The following is a 14,019-nucleotide window of genomic DNA, read 5'->3' on the forward strand; positions in this document are numbered from 1 at the left end:
GTATCTTATGCTTTTGGGTGCAATTGTAAATGGGATTGACTCCTTAATTTCTCTTTCTTCAGTCTCATTGTTAGTGTATAGAAATGCCACTGATTTCTGGGCATTGATTTTGTATCCTGCCACGCTACCAAATTGCTGTATGAGTTCTGGGGTGGAGGCTTTTGGGTTTTCTATGTAGAGTATCATGTCATTGGCGAAGAGGGAGAGTTTGACTTCTTCTTTGCCAATTTGAATGCCTTTAATGTCTTTTTGTTGTCTGATTGCTGAGGCTAGGACTTCCAGTGCTATGTTGAATAGCAGTGGTGAGAGTGGACATCCCTGTCTTGTTCCTGATCTTAGGGGAAAGGCTCCCAGTACTTCCCCATTGAGAATGATATTTGCTGTGGGCTTTTCGTAGATGGCTTTTAAGATGTCGAGGAAAGTTCCCTCTATCCCTACACTCTGAGGAGTTTTGATCAGGAATGGATGCTGTATTTTGTCAAATGCTTTCTCTGCATCTAATGAGAGGATCATATGGTTCTTGGTTTTTCTCTTGCTGATATGATGAATCACATTGATTGCTTTACGAGTGTTGAACCAGCCTTGTGTCCCGGGGATAAATCCTACTTGGTCATGGTGAATAATTTTCTTAATGTGTTGTTGGATCCTATTGGCTAGTATCTTGTTGAGAATTTTTGCATCCATGTTCATCAGGGATATTGGTCTGTAAGTCTCCTTTTTGGTGGGGTCTTTGTCTGGTTTTAGAATTAAGGTGATGCTGGCCTCATAGAACGAATTTGGAAGTACTCCATCTCTTTCTATCTTTCCAAACAGCTTTAGTAGAATAGGTATGATTTCTTCTTTAAACGTTTGATAGAATTCCCCTGGGAAGCCATCTGGCCCTGGACTCTTGTGTCTTGGGAGTTTTTTGATGACTGCTTCAATTTCCTCCCTGGTTATTGGCCTGTTCAGGTTTTCTGTTTCTTCCTGTTCCAGTTTTGGTAGTTTGTGGCTTTCCAGGAATGCGTCCATTTCTTCTAGATTGCCTAATTTATTGGCGTAGAGCTGTTCATAATATGTTTTTAAAATCGTTTGTATTTCCTTGGTGTTGGTAGTGATCTCTCCTTTCTCATTCATGATTTTATTAATTTGAGTCTTCTCTCTCTTCTTTTTAATAAGGTTGGCTAATGGTTTATCTATCTTATTAATTCTTTCAAAGAACCAACTCCTGGTTCTCTTGATCTGTTCCACAGTTCTTTTGGTCTCGATTTCATTGAGTTCTGCTCGAATTTTAATTAACTCTCTTCTTCTGCTGGGCGTAGGGTCCATCTGCTGTTTTTTCTCTAGCTCCTTTATGTGTAAGGTTAGCTTTTGTATTTGAGTTCTTTCCAGTTTTTGAATGGATGCTTGTATTGCGATGTATTTCCCCCTCAGGACTGCTTTTGCTGCATCCCAAAGATTTTGAACTGTTGTATCTTCATTCTCATTAGTTTCCATGAATCTTTTTAATTCTTCCTTAATTTCCTGATTGACTCTTTCATCTTTTAGCAGGATGGTCCTTAACCTCCACGTGTTTGAGGTCTTTCCAAACTTCTTGTTGTGATTTAGTTCTAATTTCAAGGCATTATGGTCTGAGAATATGCAGGGAACAATCCCAATCTTTTGGTATCGGTTCAGACCCGATTTGTGACCCAGTATGTGGTCTATTCTAGAGAAAGTTCCATGTGCACTTGAGAAGAATGTGTATTCAGTTGAGTTTGGATGTAAAGTTCTGTAGATATCTGTGAAATCCATCTGCTCCAGTGTATCATTTAAAGCTCTCGTTCCTTTGGAGATTTTGTGCTTAGAAGACCTATCGAGGGTAGAAAGAGCTAGATTGAAGTCACCAAGTAGAAGTGTATTATTATCTAAGTATTTCTTCACTTTGGTTAATAATTGGTTTAAATATTTGGCAGCTCCCACATTCGGGGCATATATATTGAGGATTGTTAAGTCCTCTTGTTGGATAGATCCTTTAAGTATGATATAGTGTCCCTCTTCATCTCTCACTACATTCTTTGGGGTAAATTTTAGTTTATCTGATATAAGGATGGCTACCCCTGCTTTCTTTTGAGGACCATTTGAATGGTAAATGGTTCTCCAACCTTTTATTTTCAGGTTGTAGGTGTCCTTCTGTCTAAAATGAGTCTCTTGTAGACAGCAAATAGATGGGTCCTGCTTTTTTATCCAGTCTGAAACCGTGCGCCTTTTGATGGGGTCATTAAGCCCATTCACGTTCAGATTGACAGATATGAGTTTAGTGTCATCATGATATCTATTTAGTCCTTGTTTTTGTGGATTGTTCCACTGAACTTCTTCTTAAAGGGGAATTTTAAGAGTCCCCCTTAAAATTTCTTGCAGAGCTGGTTTGGAGGTCACATATTCTTTCAGTTCCTGCCTGTCTTGGAAGCTCTTTATCTCTCCTTCCATTTTGAATGAGAGCCTTGCTGGATAAAGTATTCTCGGTTGCATGTTCTTCTCATTTAGGACCCTGAATATATCCTGCCAGCCCTTTCTGGCCTGCCAGGTCTCTGTGGAGAGGTCTGCTGTTACCCTAATATTCCTCCCCATAAAAGTCAGGGATTTTTTTTCTGTTGCTGCTTTAAGGATCTTCTCTTTATCTTTAGAATTTGCAAGCTTCACTATTAAATGTCGAGGTGTTGAACGGTTTTTATTGATTTTAGGGGGGGATCTCTCTATTTCCTGGATCTGAATGCCTGTTTCCCTTCCCAGATTAGGAAAGTTTTCAGCTAGGATTTGTTCAAATACATATTCTGGCCCTCTGGCCCTTTCAGCGCCCTCAGGAACCCCAATTAAGCGTAGGTCTTTCTTCCTCAGGCTGTCGTTTATTTCCCTTAATCTGTCTTCATGGTCTTTTATTGTCTCTTTTTTCCTCAGTTTCCCTCTTTGCCATGAACTTGTCTTCTATGTCACTCACTCGTTCTTCCACCTCGTTAACCCTCGTCGTTAGGACTTCTAGTTTGGATTGCATCTCATTCAATTGATTTTTAATTTCTGCCTGATTGGATCTAAATTCTGCAGTCATGAAGTCTCTTGAGTCCTTTATGCTTTTTTCTAGAGCCACCAGTAGCTGTATAATAGTGCTTCTGAATTGGCTTTCTGACGTTGAATTGTAATCCAGATTTTGTAACTCTGTGGGAGAAAAAACTGTTTCTGATTCTTTCTTTTGAGGTGAGGTTTTCCTTCTAGTCATTTTGCTCAGTGCAGAGTGGCCAAAAACAAGTTGTATTGGGAAAAGGAGAAAAAGAGAGAGAGAGAAGGAAGGAAAAGAGAAAAAGAAAAAAGAAAAAAGGAAGAAAAAAAGGAAAAAGAAGAAAAAGAGAAAGAAAAAGAAAGAAAGGTGAAAAAAAGGGGGTGGGGGAAGCAATCAGAAATCAAAAAGAAAAAACAAAAAACACGGGGGAGTATCTTCTGATTCTGTAGACTTTAAGTCCCTTGACTTCCCCTGGAACTGGTCCGTCCAGCTGGTCTTCTGGGGGAGGGGCCTGCTGTGCTGATTTTCAGGTGTTAGCACTTGGGGGAGCTGCTCTGCCCCTGCCTGCTGCAGGGCTCAGCGGGGGTTGTTTACCCCATGAGGCCCCAGGAGGAACAGCCGCAGTTGCTATGGCAACTCTGGAAGCCTGGATTCAGCCACCGCAGGAACTACGGGGCTCTCCGTCCGCAGGGCCTGGAGGCTCCGGGGCGGGGCCGCTGATCTGCTCAGCTCGGGGCAGGAGCGTCCTCACTGTCCTGGGCCCTCCCGGCCTCTGCCTGTCCCGGGGGAGGCCGGATCCTGGGCTGTGTCCCGGCGCCCTGTGCTCCGGGGCCTGCGCTGTGGGATTCGCGCTCCCGCCCCGCAGCCCCCTCCGTGGAGCCGCTCCCGATCCCCTCCAAGCTGCTCCGGGCCCTGCCGTGCGTGCTGCAGCCCTTAGGGAGCTCGGGGCGCTCTCCCGGGGCGCAGGTGTCTGTTAGTGTCCCCGGGAGCCCGAGGACCTGGGTCCTGCTCCAACTCCCTGCGAGCCCCTTTCCCCCGGGGAAGGTTGGTGCAGCTCCTGCTCCTCCGGGACGGGGCTCTCCTGTCCTGGGGACACTCGCCCCGGCCTCAGCCCGGCTCCTCGCGGGGCCCCTCCCCCTCGGAGGCCTTTTGTTCCTTTATTTCTTTTTCCCCGTCTTCCTGCCTTGATAGAAGCGCGAACTCTTCTCACTGTAGCATTCCAGCTGGTCTCTCTTTACATCTCAGGCCGAATTCGTAGATTTTCAGGATGGTTTGAAGGTAATCTAGGTAATTTGGTGGGGACAGGTGTTTTGGGGACCCTGCTCTTCCGCCGTCTTGCCCCTCCTAAACCGGACCCTCCCTTTTATTGCATCAAGTCTTTTGTCGGTTAATTAAAAGATCTAGATTTCACAGTTCTAATTCATAGATTTTTTCCCCTTTAATCTGTAGGTCAGCGTATTTGAGATGCCTCTTAGATTGGTTATTGTCTTTTTTACTCTATTTGCCCTTGAAAATCTTTTAATTTTATTTTAATTGTACCTATTCTTTTGTACACCACAGGAGCTTCTTTGTATCCTATTTGTCTTGTTTCTTAAAGACACAGGGGCACCTGAACTGCTTAAATAGTAATAATTAAGATTGCTTTTCACATAACATGTCAGCATTCATTTCTGTTATTCAGCATTTGATTGCAGTTTGTAGTTTATGTACTTACTGCTTTTGCATCATAACTTCATTCTTTATCTGTATTAGTAGAGTCAAATAGAAAAAAGTAAAATGCAAATCTTCCAATTTGTGTAAAAATGTTCTTGGGCAAAGAGATGTAAAGGAAATTTTCTGGAGCTCTAGTGAATCAATTTGGATAATATTAACCAATTTATCATTCACAGTCACAAAATAAATAGCTGTTTGCCTTTGACTATGTTTTTTCAACAGTGGTGCAATGAAAAGAACAAGATTTGGAAATCAGAGCCCTTTCTTTGCTATTAGTCATGACCTTATGATCCATCACAAGTGGATTGATGTTGCCTAAGGCTCTCTGTAGCCATATTTTCAAAATAGGCCTGCCTTTATTGCAGACAGTTTAGTTAGGGGAGTGAGAGGATTATTAAGGTTTTATTCTCTTGAAAAAAAAATTATTATCATGTAATATAAAAGTACACACATCTTAATATACAACTCCATAAATTTTTAAATATATGTATACCACATAAATGAATCAGGTTAAGATACAGAATTTTCCACTACCCTCGAAGGATCTCTTGTGTCCTTTCTCATTCAGAGCCGTATTCTGAATGTAACGCTATTCTGACTTATATCACTATTGATTAGTCTTGCCTGCTTTTGAACATTGTATAAGTATTATTTTATGCCATTCTGAATTGTTTTGCTTTTTATTTAAAGTTTCCAATCGTTTCTTACACATACCTATACACACACACACACACAGATATATATATATATATAAATATGTTGATTTAGTTGACCTGAAATTCCTGTGATCTGGTAATTGGGTCATTCTTTTGAATTTTCTATGTATACAGTTATGTCATTTGTGAATAATGATGGTTTTGTGTATTCATTTCTACTTTTTGTACTAGTTAAGACCTCTGGTAGAATTTTGAATAGAACTGGTGACAAGGGGTGTCTTTATAGTGCTTTGTCATTAGGTATGATATGTGTGGTTGGCTTTTGTACTTTATCTCATATTAAAGAAATTCCTAAGAGATGAAGTATACTTTAAGTCAAAAAGTATTGCTAAAAATAAGGAGAATACTTTCATAATAAGAGTGTATTCACTAGGAAGGTATAACAATCCTAAATTTGTATGCCTCTTCTGACATAACTCCAAAAAAACCCAAAATATTTAGACTAGAAGGAGAAATAGGTCTATAATCTTAGGAGTTTTTTGTATGCCACTTTTAGTGATTGATAATGGAAGCAGAAAAAAATCACTGAGGATATGTGTTCTAACATTTCATAACATTTGCCTCATTTATGTGTGTGTGTGTGTCTGTGTGCGTGTTAGAGAGACACAGACACAATAATTAGAGAGTACATATTTTTTCAAGAGCACTCAAGAAGTTTATCAGAATCGATCATCCACTGTGCCATAAAGCAAGTTCTTTAAAAATGTCAAAGGATTGAAATCATAGAGTTCATATTCTCTGACCACAGTGAAATTAAACAGGAAGTAAATAGCAGAGATAATGAGAAAATCTACCAGTTTTTGGGAATTGAGCAACCTATATCCAGTGGTGTAAGAAGAAATAATATTGAAGGTTACAAAATCTTTTTAAGCGAATACTGATAAAAACCATGGCATCAAAATTTAGAGATTTACCCAAAGCAGAGGGTAGAATTTCTAGCTATGAGAAAACAGAGGGAGGATTATGATAAGAGTAGAAAGCAATGAAGTAGAAAGCAAATGTATAATAGAATTCTATAAAACTTCTAACAAGACTGAGCAAAAAAAAAGAAAACACAAATTACCAATACCAGCAGTTTAAAAGAGGATATCTAGGGAATCCCTGGGTGGCTCAGCGGTTTGGCGCCTACCTTTGGCCCAGGGCATGATCCTGAAGTCCTGGGATCGAGTCCCACATTGGGTTCCCTGCATGGAGCCTGCTTCTCTCTCTGCCTGTGTCTCTGCCACTCTCTCTCTCTCTCTCTCTCTCTCTCTCTCTCTCTATGTCTCTCATGAATAAATAGATAAATAAAAATCTTTAAAAAATAATAAATAAAAGTGGGTATCTGTGGATCCTAGACATTAAAAATATAATAGTGTATCAACTACACTTCAATTTAAGAAAAAGAATACAACAAATGGGTAGCGATATAGATACATAATAAAATGATAGGAACAACTTTATGCTCATAAAGTTGACAATGTAGATGAATTGACCAAATTTCTTATAAAGTCAAACTTAATAGTCTGACAAAATAAAATATAGAACATCTGAATAGACCTATGTCTTTTAAAGAAATTGAATCTGTACTTTTTAAAAACATTTTCATCTCTAGACCTGCTGCCTTCCCTGGTAAATTCTACCCAACATTTAAGGAAGAAATATCAACACCAACTCTTTTAGGTAATAGAGAAAGAAGGAATGCTTCATAACTTATTTTATGAAGCCAGTATTACACTAATACCAAAATATAACAAGGACATTACAAAAAAGAAAAATTACAGGGGAGTTTCTCATAAGAACATAGATGGAAAAATTCTAAACACATATTAACAAAACACATTCAGTGGTATCTAAAAAGGATAATGACATCACAAACAGGTAATATTATAGGAGAGCAAGTTTGGCTAAATATTTAAAATTAATTTAATTTACTAATTTATAAAATATAGGAAAAATCCCATAAGAATCATCATAGTAGGTAAAGAAAAAAATTTGATAAACAAATTCCACCCTATTTTATAATTGTAAGAAATCATGTTTGTGTATAATTTTTACTTTCGATCTAATTATAGCCTTACATTTAAAGTATGTCTCTTGTAAACAACTTATAGTTATCTTGTTTTGTTTTGTTTTTAAATCCAGTCTGATGATTTTTATATTTTGTTTGAACTGGGTTTTTTTTCTATTTCCATTTAATGTATTTATTGGCATAGTTGGGTTTAAATCTATCATATTGCTGTTTTATTTCTAAAAGTGTTATTCTTTTTCCATATATATTTTGTCTTTCTTTTGGATTGATTATGCATATTTTTTATTTTAATACTGTTTTTTTCTCGGCTTTTAAAAAATAGATTTCTGTAGTAGTTACTGTCATTTCAGTATGTACCCCTATTCTGTTATAGTTGACTTTAGGTTAATATACTTCCAGAATAGTGCAAGAACCAACTTTGTAACTGCATTTATCTTCTCTTATGCATTTAGTGTTTTTATATGTTCTTATCTATACTTTTACTTTCTATCTTATATCCTGTATACTCTTTATGTAGGGAGTTCCCTAAGCTGCTTTTGTGAGAAGTTTCTGGGAGGGCTCCAGCTTAGGGGAGCTGGTACCTTTATCACTGTAATAGTTTTATATTTTTTTATAATAAATTGACATGAGCTTAACAGCTTAAAACAGCATCCATTTATTATGTCACAGTTCTGAGGTTAGAAGTCTGGATCAGCTTGTCTAGATGCTCAGCTCTTAGGTTTCTCACAGGGCCAAAATCAACGTATCAGAAGGGTGGGGCTCTGATTTGAAGGTTTTGAGGAAGAATCCACATCTGAGCATATTCAGGATGGTGATAGAATTCAATTTCTTGTGGCTTTTAGGACTGAGATCCCTATTTTCATGGTGGCTGTCGACTAGGGAACATTCTCAGCTTCTAGAAGCTGCTTTCTAGTCATTACACAAGACCACTTCCATCTTATTTCTTAAATTTTTTTTAAGATTTTATTTATTTATTAGAGACAGTGAGAGAGAGAGAGAGAGAGAGAGAGGCAGAGACACAGGCAGAGGGAGAAGAAGGCTCCACACAGGGAGCCCAACATGGGACTTGATCCCCGGTCTCCAGGATCACGCCCTGGGCTGAAGGTGGCGCTAAACCGCTGGGCCACCCGGGCTGCCCAGACCACTTCCATCTTAAAAGCCAACAGTGGCACTTAAGTTTTCTCATGCTTTGACACAGACAGGGGTATTTGACCCAGACACAGAGACATACACAGGAGAAAGTAATGTGAAGATCGGCAGAGACGAGTGCTGTGGCCACAAGCCACAGAATGGTGGTAACCACCATAAGCTGAAAGAGGAAGGAACAGATTGGTAGATGATGTACAGAGCTCCCTGGAGAGAGAGTAGCCCTGCTGATACTTTGACTTCAGCCTAGTGATACTAGTTTCAGACTCTGGCCTCCAGAACTGTAAGAGAATACATTTCTCTTGTTGTTGTTTTAAGTCACTCAGTTTCTGGTGGTTTGTTTTGTTTGTTTGTTTGTTTTTTGTTTTTTAAGATTTATTTATTAGGCAGCCCAGGTTGCTCAGCAGTTCAACGCCGCCTTCAGCCCAGGGCCTGATCTTGGAGCCCCGGGATCAAGTCCCACATCAGGCTCCCTGCATAGAGCCTGTTTCTCCCTCTGCCTGTGTCTCTGCCTCTCTCTCTCTCTCATGAATAAATAAATAAATCTTTATTTATTCATGAGAGACGCACAGAGAGAGGTAGAGACATAGGCAGCAGGAGAAGCAGGCTCCTCGCAGGGAGCCCAAAGTGGGACTCGATCCCAGACCCCAGGATCATGCCCTGAGCTGAAGGCAGACGCTCAACCGCTGAGCCACCCAGGCATTCTCTGGTGGGTTGTTAAAGCAGCCACAGGAAACCATACAAAGTAGAATTGTTGGGTTAAGTAGTAGCTCTATATTTAACAATTTGAGGAACTACCACATTGTTTTCCAAAGTGGTTCTGCCATTTTAAATTTCCACTAGCATTGTATAAGTGCTCTAATTTCTCTAAATCCTTATTAACACCTGTTATTGTCTGTCTTTAACTATAGCTATCCTAGTGGATGTGACGTGATGTCTTGTTATGTTTTTGACTTACATTTTCTTAATGGCTAATGATATTTAGCATCTTTTTATATGCTTACTGGTCATTTGTATATCTTTGCAAACATGTCTGTTTAAAGCCTTTGCCCATTCTTCAGTTGGATTGTTTGTCCTTTTATTGTTGAATTGTAAGAGTTTTAAACTTCTGCAGTTTTAGTTTTTAGGTCTCTGATCCATTTTCGTTAATTTTTATATATGTAAGGTTCGGGCACAGTCACTTTTAGAATATTCTCAGCCATTACCTTTTCAGAATTGCTTCCGTTCATCCCATCTTCTCCATTCAGTTGCATGCATTCTAGATGTTTTAAACTGTGTCTCATGTATCTTTTATGATCTTTTCTGTTGCTTCCATTTTTGTTTCAACTCGTGCTTCAGTTTATAGTTTCTATTGATCTGTCCTTGAGTTCTTTAATCCTGTCTTCTGCTTTTTCTACTTCATGAGTTTTTAATTTGAGGTCATTGTATTTTTCAGTTACAGGATGTCGGATTCTGTTTTTGTTTGTGTTCATGATTGCAATTCTTTGAAATTCTCCTTTCTATTCATTTTGTACATCTTTTTCTCTATTTTATTTAACTTAATTATAATAGTTATCTTAAAGTCCCCTTCTGTTAATTTTAATATTTGGAGCAACTTTTGCTTTTTACAGATTTCCCCTCTTATTGCCTCTTTACTTTAGAGATGTGAATTAAGAAAAAAGAAATCTAGATTTTTTTATTTTTTTATTTATTTTATTATTTTTTAAAGATTTTATTTATTTATTCATGAGATATATATATATATATATAGAGAGAGAGAGAGAGGCAGAGACGCAGGCAGAGGGAGAAGCAGGCTCTGTGCAGGGAGCCTGATGTGGGACTCGATCCTGGGTCTCCAGGATCATGCCCTGGGCTGAAGGCAGCACTAAACTGCTGAGGCTGCCCCTAGATTTTTTTTTAAAAGCAGATTAGTAGTAACAATGAAGCTGTTACAAGAAGGGGAAAAGTAGGGCAGGCCTGCCCTTTTGTTTCCTGGGTCAACTGGAAGGAAGTAATTTTTCTGAACTGTCTGTATAATGTACTGATTATTCAGGATAGACAGTAAACCACAATAACATTAAAAAAGAAGAGATCAATGTGATGTAAGTGATTAGTGCAGTGCTGGCTATGTAAGTGCCTTATTTGGTAATTTAATTTGTAAATGCTTTGTAGAGATAGTCACTGAGCTAAATATATTTGGAGAGTGATAATTATCTTAATCTTGTGGCTTAGTAAGTATGATTAAGATCTTTGCTATTTAGCATAAAGCTTTTATTAGTATTAATGATCTCATAAACTTTGTAAATTATTTCTCTGTTTTTTGGCATTGATATATGATTAGCTAGGGATATTTTAAGTATGTGAATTGTGAGTAGCTTTTAGTTTCATCCCTTAATAAAAATACCATTTCCTGTACATTCATTATTTTTGTAATATTGTAGAGAGATTTGAAGTTTAGTAAAGACTTGAGAATTTTTTTCTCTTAAAGATGATATTAACAAGTAGAAGTAGGGATGCCTGCGTGTCTTAGCAGTTTAGCGCCTGCCTTTGGCCCAGGGCGTGATCCTGGAGTCCCGGAATCGAGTGCCACATCAGGCTCCCTGCATGGAGCCTGCTTCTCCCTCTGCCTGTGTCTCTGCCTCTCTCTCAATTCTTACTTTATTTTAAAAATAAAATTAAAAAAAAAAAACCACGTAAAAGTAAATGTGTTTGCTGTGTTGTTGAATGGATTCTCAAAGTTGATCATGATTATGATGATAATTCTCTAACTGTATTCTATTTTCCTAGTTTTTGTGTGTAGTGTATTCTTCCTCTAACTTTTTGGATTGTTTCTTTTCTTTTTTTTAAGAACACGGCTTGATGAACTGAGAATGTTTCTAGAGAATGAGACCTGGGAGCTTTGTCCTGTTAAGTCAAATTTCAGCATCCTGCAACTTCATGTAAGTGTTTCTTAGGAACAAATGGATCTTTCATTTAGTTGTCTTTAAAAAAAAACAACAATATATTACTAAAAAATCATTTATAAAATCATTAAGAAATAGCACCTTTCCTTCCTTGCTTAAAAGTGATTAATAGCCAGCCTCTCTTATAAGAGTGATGCTTTTATGTAAAGATGACAAAATCTGTCTCTTTTTATAAATTCACTTTATATACTTAAGGAAAACTCTTTTGCCTGATCATTTCCTTTGGTTTCAGAAGAAGATCTACTGCTTTAAGTTTTGTAAAAAATTAATCAGTTGTATTTTGATGGTCTTTAATGGAAAAGCTTATATTTTCAGGATGCTTGTGATTTCTTGTTTGTTTGTCATTTCTTAAAGGAACTAGTATCTTCTTAATTTATGTTGCAGCTAATAAATGTGCCAATAGTAAGACAATGCCTCAGAAATAAAAGAAGTACTTATAAAAGATACCCTTAACTCATTTTTATTAGTTAACTGATTCCTTGAATCCTCATAGAATATGTAATCTGTGAAAATATTAACTGATTTGTTTTCCCTTGGTTGAAACACATCATAGATAAACACTCCTTGTGTGATAGATGGTGCCCTACAAATACCAAATGTCAAAACACAATGTATAAACTTAGATCCCTGTGTAGAAGGTCCAGTATGCTTAGATTTGCTTTTGGAAGGAATGGCTTTTTTAGAAGCAATTTTCTTATTCTAGATACATGTAAAGAATACATGATTTAAAGTTTTTATTAAGGATAGTTTTTATGGGATCCCTGGGTGGCGCAGCGGTTTGGCGCCTGTCTTTGGCCCGGGGTGCAATCCTGGAGACCCGGGATCGAGTCCCACGTCGGGCTCCCAGTGCATGGAGCCTGCTTCTCCCTCTGCCTGTGTCTCTGCCTCTCGCTCTCTCTCTCTCTCTCTCTCTCTCTCTCTCTGTGACTGTCATAGGTAAATAAAAAAAAAAGGATAGTTTTTACGCTTATATTGTATATAATAGTTTACTTATCCAGTTCTATCATATTCTTTTCCTAATGTGGCAATAGTAAATACAGTGAATTAATAAATGCTTTAAAGACAACAGAATTAACATTTATTTTAACGTTGTTTTAGATTTTTTTTTAAGATTTATTTGAGAGAGAGTGTGCACAGTGTTGCAATGGGGTGGGGTGGGTGGAGAGGCAAAGGGAAAGGGAGAGAGAATCTCAAGCAGACTGAGCTTGGAGCTCTATACTGAGCTGGGAGCCTGATAATAGAGCTCAATCTCACAATCCTGAGATCATGACAGGAGCTTAAACCAAGAATTGGACATTCAACCAATTGTGCCATGCAGGTGCCCCAACATTATTTTAGAATTCTTAAATAAAATGATTCCTTAACATTATTTAGAATTCTAACATTGATTTTAGAATTCCTGTTTAAATAATTTTATTTGAATTTGTGTTTAACTATCTAATTATATCTGTGTGTATGAACACATATACTTGATATAATTATAAAACATTTTTTAATGATACACACTTGAAATATTTTCACCCAAGTAAGCATTATCTCCTTTAAAGTAGTTACCTTGAATTTCCAGTTATGCAAGGTGGATAAAGATCTACTGTGTAAGATTTTGCCTATAGTTAACAATACCTTATTCACTTAAAATTTTTTTAAGAGAGTAGATCTTTAGGCTTCTGGCTGGTTCAGTCACTGGTGTGTGCAACTCTTGATCTTGGGTTCGAGCCCCATGCTGGGTATAGAGGTTACTTAAAAATAAAATCTTTAAAAAAAAAAGAGGGTGGATCTCAGATTAAGTATTCTATCAATGGTTTTAAAAAGTAGTTACTTTGAAAATTATTCACAGCTGAGATACTGTTCTCTTGACACATGTATTCCTGTAGAGTCAGTTAAAAAACAAAATCAACTCATTAATTTATAAAGTTGTAAAAATAATGTTTAGAATAATAAAGTAGTGGCATAATTTTTGAGCATTATGATGGATCTGATTTAATGTGTAGCTGCAGTTTAAAAAGAAAATAAACATCATTTGAAACTTAACAAACATAGTTTTTATAAAGATTATCTTTGAATATGAAAGATTTTAAATTTGGGATTAATATTCAAAAGATTAAAAGGTGTAAGAAAATGTATGCCGGGACACCTGGATGGCTCAGTCTTTTAAGCGTCTCCCTTCAGCTCAGATCATGATCTTCAGGTCCTAGGATCGAGCCCTATGTTGGGCCCCTTGCTCAGTGAGAAGTCTGTTTCTCCCTCTCCCCTCTGCCTTTCCCCCCTGCTATGTTCTCTTTCTCTCAAATAGATAAATAAAATCTTTTTTTTAAGAAAATAAAAATGTATACCAAATTTTTGTGAAAAATCATCAGGAGTTTTGTAATTCAGAGGAACTTTAGAGATTATTCCATCTCTTCCACTAATGAGCAGTGTGCTCTTGAACTTGGCCCTGAATCCATCTGGACTACCTCAGTTTCCTCATCTGGAAACAGC

General features: G+C 37.6%; 1 protein-coding gene across 3 annotated transcripts in view; it reads left to right on the top strand.

Moving 5' to 3' along the window:
• The window catches only part of VPS50 (VPS50 subunit of EARP/GARPII complex), a 138,471-nt gene that overhangs the window by 80,691 nt on the left and 43,761 nt on the right, over positions 1 to 14,019 (top strand). For all 3 annotated transcript variants that reach the window (XM_055307447.1, XM_055307448.1, XM_055307446.1), the window contains one exon: positions 11,427 to 11,517. In XM_055307447.1, the coding sequence (XP_055163422.1) occupies positions 11,427 to 11,517 (91 nt within the window). The remainder of the gene's footprint in view (positions 1 to 11,426; positions 11,518 to 14,019) is intronic.

Source organism: Nyctereutes procyonoides, unplaced genomic scaffold (assembly GCF_905146905.1).
Source record: "Nyctereutes procyonoides isolate TBG_1078 unplaced genomic scaffold, NYPRO_anot_genome, whole genome shotgun sequence".
Taxonomy (NCBI): domain Eukaryota; kingdom Metazoa; phylum Chordata; class Mammalia; order Carnivora; family Canidae; genus Nyctereutes; species Nyctereutes procyonoides.